The sequence below is a fragment of the Oncorhynchus keta genome, unplaced genomic scaffold, assembly GCF_023373465.1.
Source record: "Oncorhynchus keta strain PuntledgeMale-10-30-2019 unplaced genomic scaffold, Oket_V2 Un_scaffold_14_pilon_pilon, whole genome shotgun sequence".
Classification (NCBI taxonomy): Eukaryota; Metazoa; Chordata; class Actinopteri; order Salmoniformes; family Salmonidae; genus Oncorhynchus; species Oncorhynchus keta.
The window spans coordinates 125,001-140,000 of record NW_026290797.1 but is presented as its reverse complement, the minus strand read 5'-3'; the positions used below and the strand labels follow the sequence as shown (position 1 = coordinate 140,000).

The 15,000-nt window shown below is 46.2% G+C and overlaps 1 protein-coding gene across 1 annotated transcript in view; it reads left to right on the top strand.

Moving 5' to 3' along the window:
- The first annotated feature begins 1,541 nt into the window (after positions 1 to 1,541).
- LOC127927545 (WAS/WASL-interacting protein family member 1-like) overlaps positions 1,542 to 15,000 on the top strand; it is a 29,145-nt gene continuing 15,686 nt past the window's right edge. Inside the window, exons 1-3 of the mRNA XM_052514073.1 lie at positions 1,542 to 1,573; positions 3,819 to 3,930; positions 10,878 to 11,153. Of these exons, the coding sequence (XP_052370033.1) occupies positions 1,560 to 1,573; positions 3,819 to 3,930; positions 10,878 to 11,153 (402 nt within the window). The 5' untranslated portion in view covers positions 1,542 to 1,559. The remainder of the gene's footprint in view (positions 1,574 to 3,818; positions 3,931 to 10,877; positions 11,154 to 15,000) is intronic.

Here is a 15,000-nt window from a genome sequence, read left to right as displayed (position 1 = left end):
GGTTTACTACCTACAGGTGTGATATAACTACAATATGTTGTGGTTTACTACCTACAGGTGTGATATAACTACAATATGTTGTGGTTTACTACCTACAGGTGTGTTATAACTACAATATGTTGTGGTTTACTACCTACAGGTGTGTTATGTTGTGGTTTACTACCTACAGGTGTGTAATAACAACAAGAACTGCCACTGTGAGGCCCACTGGGCTCCTCCCTTCTGTGACAACGCAGGCTTCGGGGGAAGTGTGGACAGTGGACCGATGAGGCTAGCAGGTACTCATTGTTACCAACACAAATGTCTGCTATAATGTCATGCAAAGTAGGCTTGGGGTCAATTCCTTTTATAGCCATTTAGTCATTTCAGAAAGTTAATTGAAATGCCATTGTTCCTCATTGAGACTAGCCATGTAGCTATAGATGACCATTGTAGCTAATTCCAGTGTTCCTCATTGAGACTAGCCATGTAGCTATAGATGACCATTGTTATAACTATAGCCACTGTTCCAATCATCAGGTGTGATAACTAGCCATGCTGCTATAGATGGCCATTGTAGCTATAGCCATGTCTGTCTCTGTGATGTTCTTCATTGAACTACTAGCCATGTTGCTAATAGATGGCCATTGTAGCTAATGCCATTGTTCCTCAGGTTGAGAACTAGCCATGTTGCTATAGATGGCCATTGTAGCTAATGCCATTGTTATAGACTACAATATGAGACTAGCCATGTTGCTATAGATGGCCATTGTTGAGGTAATGCCATTGTTCCTCATATGTGAGACTAGCCATGTTGCTATAGATGGCCATTGTAGCTAATAAACTACAACATTGTTCCTCAGGTTGAGAACTAGCCATGTTGCTATAGATGGATATTGCTAGCTAATTCCATTTTTCCTCATTGAGACTAGCCATGTAGCTATAGATGACCATTGGACCAATGCTAATGCCATTGTTCCTCATTGAGACTAGCCATTGTAGCTAAATGCCATTGTTCCTCATTGAGACTAGCACATGTAGCTATAGATGACCATTGTAGCTAATTCCATTGTTCCTCATTGAGACTAGCCATGTAGCTATAGATGACCATTGTAGCTAATGCCATTGTTCCTCATTGAGACTAGCCATGTTGCTATAGATGACCATTGTAGCTAATGCCATTGTTCCTCATTGAGACTAGCCATGTTAGCTATAGATGAAAACATTGTAGCTAATGCCATTGTTCCTCATTGAGACTAACCATGAACACTATGCTATAGATGACCATTGTAGCTAATTCCATTGTTCCTCATTGAGACTAGCCATGCTGCTATAGATGGCCATTGTTTCTACCAAGCTGGGATCTGGCTCCCCAGGCTCAAAGGGTATTGCTGTTTTCATGTACTTCATGTCTGTCTCTGATGTCATTTCCCAGACTACGGTGGCGTGGCGGTGGGGGTCCTGTTGACTCTAATAACCTTCCTGGGAGCCGGCCTCATCAAGCTGTCTCCATCAAGAGAAAGACCCTGAGGTAATATAGAACCTGAGACTACAAGCTCTTCACCAACAAGAAGAACCCTATGGACAAGATGAGGTGAATTAGAACACTATGGACAAGCTGAGGTAATATAGAACACTATGGACAAGCTGAGGTAATATAGAACACTATGGACAAGCTGAGGTAATATAGAACACTATGGACAAGCTGAGGTAATATAGAACACTATGGACAAGCTGAGGTAATATAGAACACTATGGACAAGCTGAGGTAATATAGAACACTATGGACAAGCTGAGGTAATATAGAACACTATGGACAAGCTGAGGTAATATAGAACACTATGGACAAGCTGAGGTAATATAGAACACTATGGACAAGCTGAGGTAATATAGAACACTATGGACAAGCTGAGGTGAATATAGAACACTATGGACAAGCTGAGGTAATATAGAACACTATGGACAAGCTGAGGTAATATAGAACACTATGGACAAGCTGAGGTAATATAGAACACTATGGACAAGCTGAGGTAATATAGAACACTATGGACAAGCTGAGGTAATATAGAACACTATGGACAAGCTGAGGTAATGAACACTATGGACAAGCTGAGGTAATATAGAACACTATGGACAAGCTGAGGTAATATAGAACACTATGGACAAGCTGAGGTAATATAGAACACTATGGACAAGCTGAGGTAATATAGAACACTATGGACAAGCTGAGGTGATATAGAACACTATGGACAAGCTGAGGTAATATAGAACACTATGGACAAGCTGAGGTAATATAGAACACTATGGACAAGCTGAGGTAATATAGAACACTATGGACAAGCTGAGGTAATATAGAACACTATGGACAAGCTGAGGTGAATATAGAACACTATGGACAAGCTGAGGTAATATAGAACACTATGGACAAGCTGAGGTAATATAGAACACTATGGACAAGCTGAGGTGAATTAGAACACTATGGACAAGCTGAGGTAATATAGAACACTATGGACAAGCTGAGGTAATATAGAACACTATGGACAAGCTGAGGTAGAACACTATGAATGGACAAGCACTAGAACACTATGGACAAGCTGAGGTAATATAGAACACTATGGACAAGCTGAGGTAATATAGAACACTATGGACAAGCTGAGGTAATATAGAACACTATGGACAAGCTGAGGTAATATAGAACACTAGGTAATATAGAACACTATGGACAAGCTGAGGTGGACAAGCTGAGGTAATATAGAACACTATGGACAAGCTGAGGTAATATAGAACCCTATGGACAAGCTGAGGTAATATAGAACCCTGTGGACATTGTCAAGCTGAGGTCAACCCACTAGCCAGTCGTCTCCTAACAGTACCACAAGGAGGTAATACCCCTGAGGTAATATAGAACCAGGACAAGCTGTCTCCTAAAAGTACCACGGTCAACCCCACTAGGTAATATAGCCAGTCACTATGGACAAGCTGAGGTAATATAGAACACTATGGACAAGCTGAGGTCTCTAGAACCTAAAAGTACCACGGTCAACCCCTATGGACAAGCTAGCCATTGTCAACGGTCAACCCAAGCTAGCCAGTCGTCTCCTAAAGTACCACGGTCAACCCCTAGCCAGTCGTCTCCTAAAGTACCACGGTCAACCCCTAGCCAGTCGTCTCCTAAAGTACCATGGTCAACCCCTAGCCAGTTGTCTCCTAAAGTACCACGGTCAACCCCTAGCCAGTCGTCTCCTAAAGTACCATGGTCAACCCCTAGCCAGTCGTCTCCTAAAGTACCATGGTCAACCCCTAGCCAGTCGTCTCCTAAAGTACCACGGTCAACCCCTAGCCAGTTGTCTTAGCCAGTCGTCTCCTAAAGTACCACGGTCAACCCCTAGCCAGTCGTCTCCTAAAGTACCACAACCCTAGTCAACCCCTAGCCAGTCGTCTCCTAAAGTACCACGGTCAACCCCTAGCCAGTCGTCTCCTAAAGTACCATGGTCAACCCCTAGCCAGTCGTCTCCTAAAGTACCACGGTCAACCCCTAGCCAGTCGTCTCCTAAAGTACCATGGTCAACCCCTAGCCAGTCGTCTTCTAAAGTACCATGGTCAACCCCTAGCCAGTTGTCGTCTCCTAAAGTACCACGGTCAACCCCTAGCCAGTTGTCTTCTGAAAGTACCACGGTCAACCCCTAGCCAGTCGTCTCCTAAAGTACCACGGTCAACCCATTGAGTTGAAGATAATTAAACAAATTCACACCTGGGGACTGATTTTGTGTATTTCATATTTATAAAATTTATAATAAAAGACCCATTTTTTAAAGTGTAAATCTGTTGTTGTGTCACAGGTCGGTGGGGCCTAACAGATCCTCCGGTCCAAGCCATAGAGATTCCCCACGTGGCCAGCCTCAAGCCCAGACACAGACACCGCCACAGAGACAGAAACACAGCATCTTCAAGGTTCATTTCTCTTCTTCCTCCTGTCATGACGTTGGCCTGGGGGTAGGTTAATGACAGTCATAAATACCTACAGTACCATACAGTACCATACTGTCATACCTGGGGGTAGGTTAATGACAGTCATAAATACCTACAGTACCATACTGTCATGACGTTGGCCTGGGGGTAGGTTTTTGACAGTCATAAATACCTACAGTACCATACAGTACCATACTGTCATGACGTTGGCCTGGGGGTAGAGTAGGTTAATGACAGTCATAAATACCTACACTACCATACAGTATCATACAGTACCATACTGTCATGACGTTGGCCTGGGTGTAGGTTTTTGACAGTCATAAATACCTACAGTACCATACTGTCATGACGTTGGCCTGGGGTTAGGTTTATGACAGTCATAAATACCTACAGTACCATACAGTATCATACAGTACCATACTGTCATGACGTTGGCCTGAGGATAGGTTTATGACAGTCATAAATACCTCATCCCCCCTTTTTCCTCTCTCTACCCTACTGATGTGAAATTTGAAAACCCCTTGGTTAACACAGAGAATCTGGGATCATCAGAAGGTGGGTGGAAATGAACTATATTCTGGTAATCCCAACAATTGAACATATGCGGTGGTACTTAATGAATATGATGTCAGTTCGGTTGTCATCTGAGACATTTTTACGGTGGAAAGTCTCCACATTGTAGTTATCGGATTCACATGAAATTGTTGTTCAATTTAAAAGTTTGAATATAAAATTATTGGTGAGGAGATGTAATTTTAGCTTCCAAATGATAGATTTGGGTTTTCATAAGGTTAGGGCTCTGCTCAATCAGTGAACTTTTCAAACACGCCCTCCTCTCCCTTCCTATACCATTCCTATACCATTCATATACCTGACGACAATATAACCTCCTGTTCCAAGTACGTGAGGTCTACAGCCTCTGTTAAAATGACTAACATGTCAACTACAGAACTAAGCCAACCTCAGCGTGAGCTTTGGTTGCGAATGGTATGAACTCTTATTCACTACAGAAGTGATACCTCCTAGCCGTTAGCAACAGCAGCTGCAAACGCAGGCTAAAGGAAAGAACAGACAGAGTATACCGTCTATCACACAATGACGTTACTACACCAGTATCATTGACCAAAGGACAAAGGACTCGGTTTGGCAACACGGCCTTCCATCTACCACCAACCTACTGAAGCGCAGCTCAGAGTAAATATTTATTGCATTTTCCTTTTCCAAATGGGCGGTAATTTAGAATGCATAAGATACTGTATTTACAAAGCACGGCTTCTCCCTTTGTTCCTCAAGTCTTCCCGCTCTTTCACTCAAACCTAGCCCCTTTTCTTTTGTGTAACCAGCTGTCATATCTGTCCCGCCCGCTAGGGACGTTTTCCTTCATGACGTCATTTGTAATCAAGGTATGAATCATTCTTTGAAATATGTAATTCTGTTTTGATTAGTTAGGTATTTAGTAAATAAATAATTAAAACTTCAACTTGTTAGCCAGGGTTCTCGAAGATAACCAAGAATTTACAACTTTCAGATGAGACTGAATTAAGGTGACGATGAATATTGACTGCTATTGATGTAAAATATTACTAGGTCTTTAAGAGCTTATTCGGAAGATAACAGCTCCATAAATATTATTCGTGGTCCCTTGACTCTCCAGTTAATTACATTTACATGATTAGCTCAATCAGGTAATATTAATTACGGAGAAAGGATTTTATAGAATAGCATGTCATATCACTTAATTCGACATAGCCAAAGACACGACACTCCTCTTTCAATCCCCCCCCCCCCATTGGCTTCCTCGCACACAACAACAGCTAATCCCCCACCCATCTCTCTCTCTCTCTCTCTCTCTCTCCATCCTTCTCTCCTCCCCATCTCTCTCTCTCTCTCTCTCTCCATCCTTCTCTCCTCCCCATCTCTCTCTCTCTCTCACTCGCACTCCCTCTCTCTCTCTCCATCATTCTCTCCCCCTCTCTCTCTCTCTCATCCTTCTCTCCCCATCTCTCCCTCTCTCTCTCTCTCTCTCTCTCTCTCTCTCTCTCCATCCTTCTCTCCTCCCCATCTCTCTCTCTCTCTCTCTCGCACTCCCTCTCTCTCTCTCTCCATCATTCTCTCCCCCCATCTCTCTCTCATCCTTCTCTCCCCCATCTCTCTCTCTCTCTCTCTCTCTCTCTCTCTCTCTCTCTCTCTCTCTCTCTCTCTCTCTCTCTCTCTCTCTCTCTCTCTCTCTCTCTCTCTCTCTCTCTCTCTCTCTCTCTCATCCTTCTCTCCCCCCATCTCTCCCTCTCGCTCTCTCTCTTTCTCCATCCTTCTCTCCAGCCTATTCTCTCCCTCCCTCTATCTCCCTGTGTGATATGTTATTTTCACACAAACGGCAGCTAATTCAAATCCAATTAAATGTTGGGCGCCCAGCGGAGGTGGTGTACATAATGGCATAATGGACCTCTGCTGAGAGAAACCCTGCTCTGGTCGCGCAGTGAAAGATGCTTGTTAGAAGAATATATTGATTTATTTTTCCGTGACACACACCGGGAATATTGATATCTAGTAAATTGTTGATGGGTTTTCAAAGCCGCAGGCTGATACATTAATATTAACATTTACAGAGTGTTATATTCAGGTGACAGGCTGATACTATAACAACAACAGAGTGTTATATTCAGGCTGATACTATGACATCCAGTAGAACAACAACAGAGTGTTATATTCAGGCTGATACTATAACAACAACAGAGTGTTATATTCAGGCTGATACTTTAACAACAACAGAGTGTTATATTCAGGCTGATACTATAACAACAACAGAGTGTTATATTCAGGCTGATACTATAACAACAACAGAGTGTTATATTCAGGCTGATACTATAACAACAACAGAGTGTTATATTCAGGCTGATACTATAACCAACAGAGTGTTATATTCAGGCTGATACTATAACAACAACAGAGTGTTATATTCAGGCTGATACTATAACAACAACAGAGTGTTATATTCAGGCTGATACATTAACAACAACAGGTCTGTGTTATATTCAGGCTGATACTATAAACAACAGAGTGTTATATTCAGGCTGATACTATAACAACAACAGAGTGTTATATTCAGGCTGATACTTTAACAACAACAGAGTGTTATATTCAGGCTGATACTATAACAACAACAGAGTGTTATATTCAGGCTGATACTATAACCTGTGTAACAACAGAGTGTTATATTCAGGCTGATACTATAACAACAACAGAGTGTTATATTCAGGCTGATACTATAACAACAACAGAGTGTTATATTCAGGCTGATACTATAACAACAACAGAGTGTTATATTCAGGCTGATACTATAACAACAACAGTGTTATATTCAGGCTGATACTATAACAACAGGTTCAGCTTGAGTGTTATATTCAGGCTGATACTATAACCACAACAGAGAGTGTTATATTCAGGCTGATACTATAACAACAACAGAGTGTTATATTCAGGCTGATACGTTAACAACAACAGAGTGTTATATTCAGGCTGATACTATAACAACAACAGAGTGTTATATTCAGGCTGATACTATAACAACAACAGAGTGTTATATTCAGGCTGATACTATAACAACAACAGAGTGTTATATTCAGGCTGATACTATAACAACAACAGAGTGTTATATTCAGGCTGATACTATAACAACAACAGAGTGTTATATTCAGGCTGATACTATAACAACAACAGAGTGTTATATTCAGGCTGATACTATAACAACAACAGAGTGTTATATTCAGGCTGATACTATAACAACAACAGAGTGTTATATTCAGGCTGATACTATAACAACAACAGAGTGTTATATTCAGGCTGATACTATAACAACAACAGAGTGTTATATTCAGGCTGATACTATAACAACAACAGAGTGTTATATTCAGGCTGATACTATAACAACAACAGAGTGTTATATTCAGGCTGATACTATAACAACAACAGAGTGTTATATTCAGGCTGATACTATAACAACAACAGAGTGTTATATTCAGGCTGATACTATAACAACAACAGAGTGTTATATTCAGGCTGATACTATAACAACAACAGAGTGTTATATTCAGGCTGATACTATAACAACAACAGAGTGTTATATTCAGGCTGATACTATAACAACAACAGAGTGTTATATTCAGGCTGATACTATAACAACAACAGAGTGTTATATTCAGGCTGATACTATAACAACAACAGAGTGTTATATTCAGGCTGATACTATAACAACAACAGAGTGTTATATTCAGGCTGATACTATAACAACAACAGAGTGTTATATTCAGGCTGATACTATAACAACAACAGAGTGTTATATTCAGACTGATACTATAACAACAACAGAGTGTTATATTCTGGCTGATACTATAACAACAACAGAGTGTTATATTCAGGCTGATACTATAACAACAACAGTTTGTAGTGTTATATTCAGGCTGATACTATAACAACAACAGAGTGTTATATTCAGGCTGATACTATAACCAACAGTGTCTGGTTATATGTCAGGCTGATACTATAACAACTGTAGTGTCTATTCAGTGACTGGTCCTGTAACAACAACCTGTAGTGTTATATTCTGTAGTGACTGGTCTGATACTGGTTCTACTAACCTGTATGTAACAACAACAGTGTTATATTCAGGCTGATACTATAACAACAACAGAGTGTTATATTCAGGCTGATACTGTAGTAACTGTAGTGTCTGGTCCTGTAGTGTTATATTCCTGGCTGATACTATAACCAACAGAGTGTTATATTCAGGCTGGTCCTATAACAACAACTGGTCCTGTAGTGTTATATTCAGGTCCTGAAGTGACAAAGTCCTGTCAGTGTCTGGTCCTGATAGTGAATGTCAGTGTCTGGTCCTGTAGTGTTCAAATAACTGGTCCTGTAATAACTGGTTTTGCTGTTGACTGGTTGGTCCTAGTGACTGGTCCTGTATGATTGGTCCTGTAGTGATTTCAACTGAGTGTCAGAACTGATGTGTCTGGTTGAAGGAACTCAGGCAGATAAAGTGTCTGGTCCTGTAGTGTCTGGTCCTGAGTTGACGTGTGTTACATTTTGGGACTGGACCTTCTGGCAAGGTTTGTAGTGACCCGTCTGTAGTGTCTGGTCCTGTAGTGTCTGGTCCTGTAGTGTCTGGTAGTGACTGGTTCTGTAGTGTGTCTGTAGTGTCTGGTTTTAGTGACCCGTGTCTGGTCCTGTAGTGTCTGGTTTGTAGTGACTGGTTCTGTAGTGTCTGGTTTGGTAGTGTCTGGTCCTGTACTGGTTCTGTAGTGTCTGGTCCTGTAGTGTCTGGTCCTGTAGTGTCTGGTTTTAGTGACCCGTTCTGTAGTGTCTGGTCCTGTAGTGTCTGGTCCTGTAGTGTCTGGTTTGTAGTGACTGGTCCTGTAGTGTCTGGTCCTGTAGTGTCTGGTTCTGTAGTGACTGGTCCTGTGGTCCTGTAGTGTCTGGTCCTGTCCTGTAGTGTCTGGTCCTGTAGTCTGGTCTGTAGTGTCTGGTCTTGTAGTGACTGGTCCTGTAGTGTCTGGTCCTGTAGTGTCTGGTCCTGTAGTGACTGGTCTGTAGTCTGGTCCTGTAGTGTCTGGTCCTGTAGTGTCTGGTCCTGTAGTGTCTGGTCCTGTAGTGACTGGTCCTGTAGTGTCTGGTCCTGTAGTGTCTGGTCCTGTAGTGTCTGGTCCTGTAGTGACTGGTCCTGTAGTGTCTGGTTTTAGTGACTGGTCCTGTAGTGTCTGGTCTGTAGTGTCTGGTCCTGTAGTGAGTGTCTGGTCCTGTAGTGTCTGGTCCTGTAGTGTCTGGTCCTGTAGTGTCTGGTCCTGTAGTGTCTGGTTTTAGTGACCCGTTCTGTAGTGTCTGGTCCTGTAGTGTCTGGTCCTGTAGTGTCTGGTCCTGTAGTGTCTGGTCCTGTAGTGTCTGGTCCTGTAGTGTCTGGTCCTGTAGTGTCTGGTCCTGTAGTGTCTGGTCCTGTAGTGTCTGGTCCTGTAGTGTCTGGTCCTGTAGTGTCTGGTCCTGTAGTGTCTGGTCCTGTAGTGTCTGGTTTTAGTGACCCGTTCTGTAGTGTCTGGTCCTGTAGTGTCTGGTCCTGTAGTGTCTGGTTTTAGTGACCCGGTCCTGTAGTGTCTGGTTTTAGTGACCTTCTGTAGTGTCTGGTCCTGTAGTGTCTGGTTTAGTGACCCGGTCTGTAGTGTCTGGTTTTAGTGACCAGTTCTGTAGTGTCTGGTCCTGTAGTGTCTGGTCCTGTAGTGTCTGGTCCTGTAGTGTCTGGTGACTGGTCCTGTAGTGTCTGGTTCTGTAGTGTAGTGTCTGGTCCTGTAGTGTCTGGTTTTAGTGACCCGTTCTGTAGTGTCTGTTGAAGGAGAGGGGGAGGAGATTAGAGGAGGTGAAGGAGAGGGGGAGGAGATTAGAGGAGGTGAAGGAGAGGGGGAGGAGATTAGAGGAGGTGAAGGAGAGGGGGAGGAGATTAGAGGAGGTGAAGGAGAGGGGAGAGAGATTAGAGGAGGTGAAGGAGAGGGGGAGGAGATTAGAGGAGGTGAAGGAGAGGGGGAGGAGATTAGAGGAGGTGAAGGAGAGGGGGAGGAGATTAGAGGAGGTGAAGGAGAGGGGGAGGAGATTAGAGGAGGTGAAGGAGAGGGGAGGTAGAAGGATGGAGATTTGACATGACAGCTGATGATATGAAACAGACTTCCAGGAGGTTCTGCTCAGGTCTGTTTCTGTTCTGGGTTGTGTTCATTAGGCACCAAACGGAAGAAAACACACTGAAACAGGGAGGGAATACCTGAACTCGTCCAATAAGAAACGCTCATTTTCATTTTCCATTGAAACACATTTTAATGCAGTGGGTACTTATGAATATGACCCTGTTTCTGATTGATGTGTCTGTGATTCTGCATCCCGTCTCTCCACAGCCTCCTCCCCAAAACCAACACCCCCCTGGACAGCCCTACCCCTCCCACAGCCAGCGAAGACTACCCCAGTGCTCTCCTGTTCACCTCAGTCACCCCGTCCCCCTGTCCCCTACGTCCGCACCTGGACCAGGACAGCCCAGACCACCTGCTCCCCCTCCTCACCGAGCGCTGCCTCCGCCTGGACAAGGGCATGCCCACAGCCACACCCAGGCTCCGCCCAGAGGGGCATCGTTTCGCAGTGAGCCACCGGAACATAACTCCTGCAGGATGGTCTTGGTGAGGCAGTGTGTGTGTGGGGGGGGGGTCATTGAGCGAGGATGGTCTGACTCTCTTTGATATTGTACCTGAATGAGGACCCAGGTAATCCAGGGAACTAATCCTAACCCAGGTAATCTAGGGAACTAATCCTGACCCAGGTAATCCAGGAACTAATCCTAACCCAGGTCATCTAGGGAACTAATCCTAACCCAGGTCATCTAGGGAACTAATCCTAACCCAGGTAATCTAGGGAACTAATCCTAACCCAGGTAATCTAGGGATCTAACCCTTACCCAGGGAATCTAGGGAACTAATCCTAACCATCTAGGTAATCTAGGGAACTAATCCGAACTCAGGACTGGAATCTAGGTGAACTGGAATGGTCTAGGTGAGGTGGAGGATGGTCTAGGTGAGGGAGTGGAGGATGGTCTAGGTGAGGGAGGGAGGATGGTCTAGGAGGGGTGGAGGATGGTCTAGGTGAGGGAGTGGAGGATGGTCTAGGTGAGGGAGTGGAGGATGGTCTAGGTGAGGGAGTGGAGGATGGTCTAGGTGAGGGAGTGGAGGATGGTCTAGGTGAGGGAGTGGAGGATGGTCTAGGTGAGGGAGTGGAGGATGGTCTAGGTGAGGGAGTGGAGGATGGTCTAGGTGAGGGAGTGGAGGATGGTCTAGGTGAGGGAGTGGAGGATGGTCTAGGTGAGGGAGTGGAGGATGGTCTAGGATGGTCTAGGAGGATGGAGGATGGTCTGACCCAGTGGAGGATGGTCTAGGTGAGGGAGGATGAGGGAGTGGAGGATGGTCTAGGTGAGGGGAGTGGAGGATGGTCTAGGGGAGTGGAGGATGGTCTAGGTGAGAATGGAGGATGGTCTAAGGTGAGGGAGTGGAGGATGGTCTAGGTGAGGGAGTGGAGGATGGTCTAGGTGAGGGAGTGGAGGATGGTCTAGGTGAGGGAGTGGAGGATGGTCTAGGTGAGGGAGTGGAGGATGGTCTTGGTGAGGGAGTGGAGGATGGTCTAGGTGAGGGAGTGGAGGATGGTCTAGGTGAGGGAGTGGAGGATGGTCTAGGTGAGGGAGTGCAGGATGATCTAGGTGAGGGAGTGGAATGGTCTAGGTGAGGGAGTAGGATGGTCTAGGTGAGGGAGTGGAGGATGGTCTAGGTGAGGGAGTGGAGGATGGTCTAGGTGAGGGACTGGAGGATGGTCTTGGAGGGGAGTGGAGGATGGTCTAGGTGAGGGAGTGGAGGATAGTCTAGGTGAGGGAGTGGAGGATGGTCTAGGGAACTGCAGGATGGTCTAAGTGAGGGAGTGGAGGATTGTCTTTGTGAGGGAAGTGGAGGATGGTCTAGGTGAGGGATTGGAGGATGGTCTAGGTGAGGGAGTGGAGGATGGTCTAGGTGAGGGAGGAGGATGGAGGATCTAGGTGAGGGAGTGGAGGATGGTCTAGGTGAGGGGAGGATGGTCTAGGATGGTCTAGGTGGAGGTAGGATCTCTAGGGAGGGAGTGGAGGATGGTCTAACCCAGGGAGTGGAGGATGGTCTAGGTGAGGGAGTGGAGGATCCTAAGTGAGGGAGTGGAGGATGGTCTAGGTGAGGGAGTGGAGGATGGTCTAAGTGAGGGAGTGGAGGATTGTCTTTGTGAGGGGGATGGAGGATGGTCTAGGGAACTGGAGGATGGTCTAGGTGAGGGAGTGGAGGATGGTCTTGGTGAGGGAGTGGATGGTCTAGGTGAGGGAGTGGAGGATGGTCTAGGTGAGGGAGTGGAGGATTGTCTAGGGAGGGAAGGATGGTCTTGGAGGATGGTCTAGGTGAGGGAGTGGAGGATTGTCTTTGTGAGGGAGTGGAGGATGGTCTAATGAGGGAGTGAGGGAATCTGAGGAGGGAGGATTGTCTAGGGAGGGAGGATTGTCTTTGAACTGGTCTAACCCAGGTAGGATTGTCTAGGGAGGGAGTGGAGGATGGTCTAGGTGAGGGAGTGGAGGACTAATCCTGAGGGAGGGAGGATGGTCTTTGTGAGGGAACTAGGATGGTCTAGGTGAGGGAGTAGGATGGTCTAGGTGAGGATAGTCTAGGTGAGGGAGTGAGGATGGTCTGAGTGGAGGATGGTCTAGGTGAGGGAGTGCAGGATGGTCTAAGTGAGGGGAGTGGAGGATTGTCTTTGTGAGGGAGTGGAGGATGGTCTAGGTGAGGGAATGGTCTAGGTGAGGGAGTGGAGGATGGTCTAGGTGAGGGAGTGGAGGATGGTCTAGGTGAGGGACCCAGGATAGTCTAGGTGAGGGATGGTCTAGGTGAGGGAGTGGAGGATGGTCTGGTGAGGGAGTGGAGGATCAAATCAAATCAAATGGTCTAATTTATTTTTGTAGGGTAATCTGGAGGATGGTCCCCAAACAGCAAACAATGGGAAAAGCACGGTGGAGGATGGTCTAGGAAACCTGAGGGAACTGGAGGATGGTCTTGTGTGCTCAGATTATAACAGAACACGTGTTCAAATGGACCAGCATGGTCGATGGTCTAGGTGGACTGGGGAGTGGAGGGGGCACCACCCTAGGGGCTGTGAGGGGAGTGGAGGATGTGTCTTTGGATGAACAGGTGGCAGATGTTCAAATGGATGGTATGGTCTATGGTCATGAGGGAGTGGAGGATTGTGAGGGAGTGGAGGATGGTCTAGGTGAGGGAGTGGAGGATGGTCTAGGTGAGGGAGTGGAGGATGGTCTAGGTGAGGGAGTGGAGGATCTAACTAATTTATTTAGTGAGGGAGTCAGGATGGTCTAGGTGAGGGAGTGGAGGATGGTCTAGGTGAGGGAGTGGAGGATGGTCTTGGTGAGGGAGTGGAGGATGGTCTAGGTGAGGGAGTGGAGGATGGTCTAGGTGAGGGAGTGGAGGATGGTCTAGGTGAGGGAGTGGAGGATGGTCTAGGGAGTGGAGGATGGTCTGAGGGGATGGTCTAGGAGGATGGTCTAAGTGAGGGAGTGGAGGATGGTCTTTATGAGGGAGTGGAGGATGGTCTAGGTGAGGGAGTGGAGGATGGTCTAGGTGAGGGAGTGCAGGATGGTCTAAGTGAGGGAGTGGAGGATTGTCTTTGTGAGGGAGTGGAGGATGGTCTAGGTGAGGGAGTGGAGGATGGTCTTTGTGAGGGAGTGGAGGATGGTCTAATGAGGGAGTGGAGGATGGTCTAATGAGGGTCTAGGTGAGGGAGTGGAGGATGGTCTAGGTGAGGGAGTGGAGGATGGTCTAGGTGAGGGAGTGGAGGATGGTCTAGGTGAGGGAGTGGAGGATATCTAAAGGTGAGGGAGTGGAGGATGGTCTAAAAGGGTGAGGGAGTGGAGGATGGTCTAGGTGAGGGCTATGTGGGGTGGGAGTGGAGGATAACAGAACACGAGATGTTCAAATGTCTAAATGAGGGAGTGGAGGATGGTCTAGGTGAGGGAGTGGAGGATGGTCTAGGTGAGGAGCCATCATGTGGAGTCCTGGAGGATGGTCTAGGGCTCAGGTCCTGTGAGGGAGTGGAGGATGGTCTAGGTGAGGGAGTGGAGGATGGTCTAACAGAGGGAGTGGAGGATGGTCTAGGTGAGGGAGTGGAGGATGGTCTAGGTGAGGGAGTGGAGGATGGAGGGAGTGGAGGATGGTCTAGGTGAGGGAGTGGAGGATGGTCTAGGTGAGGGAGTGGAGGATGGTCTTGGTGAGGGAGTGGAGGATGGTCTAGGTGAGGGAGTGGAGGATGGTCTAGGTGAGGGAGTGGAGGATGGTCTAGGTGAGGGGAGGATGGTCTGGAGGATGGTCTAGGTGAGGGAGTGGAGGATGGTCTTTGTGGTGAGGGGAGTGGAGGGATGGTCTCTTTGTGAGGGAGTGGAGGATGAGGGAGGGAGTGGAGGAT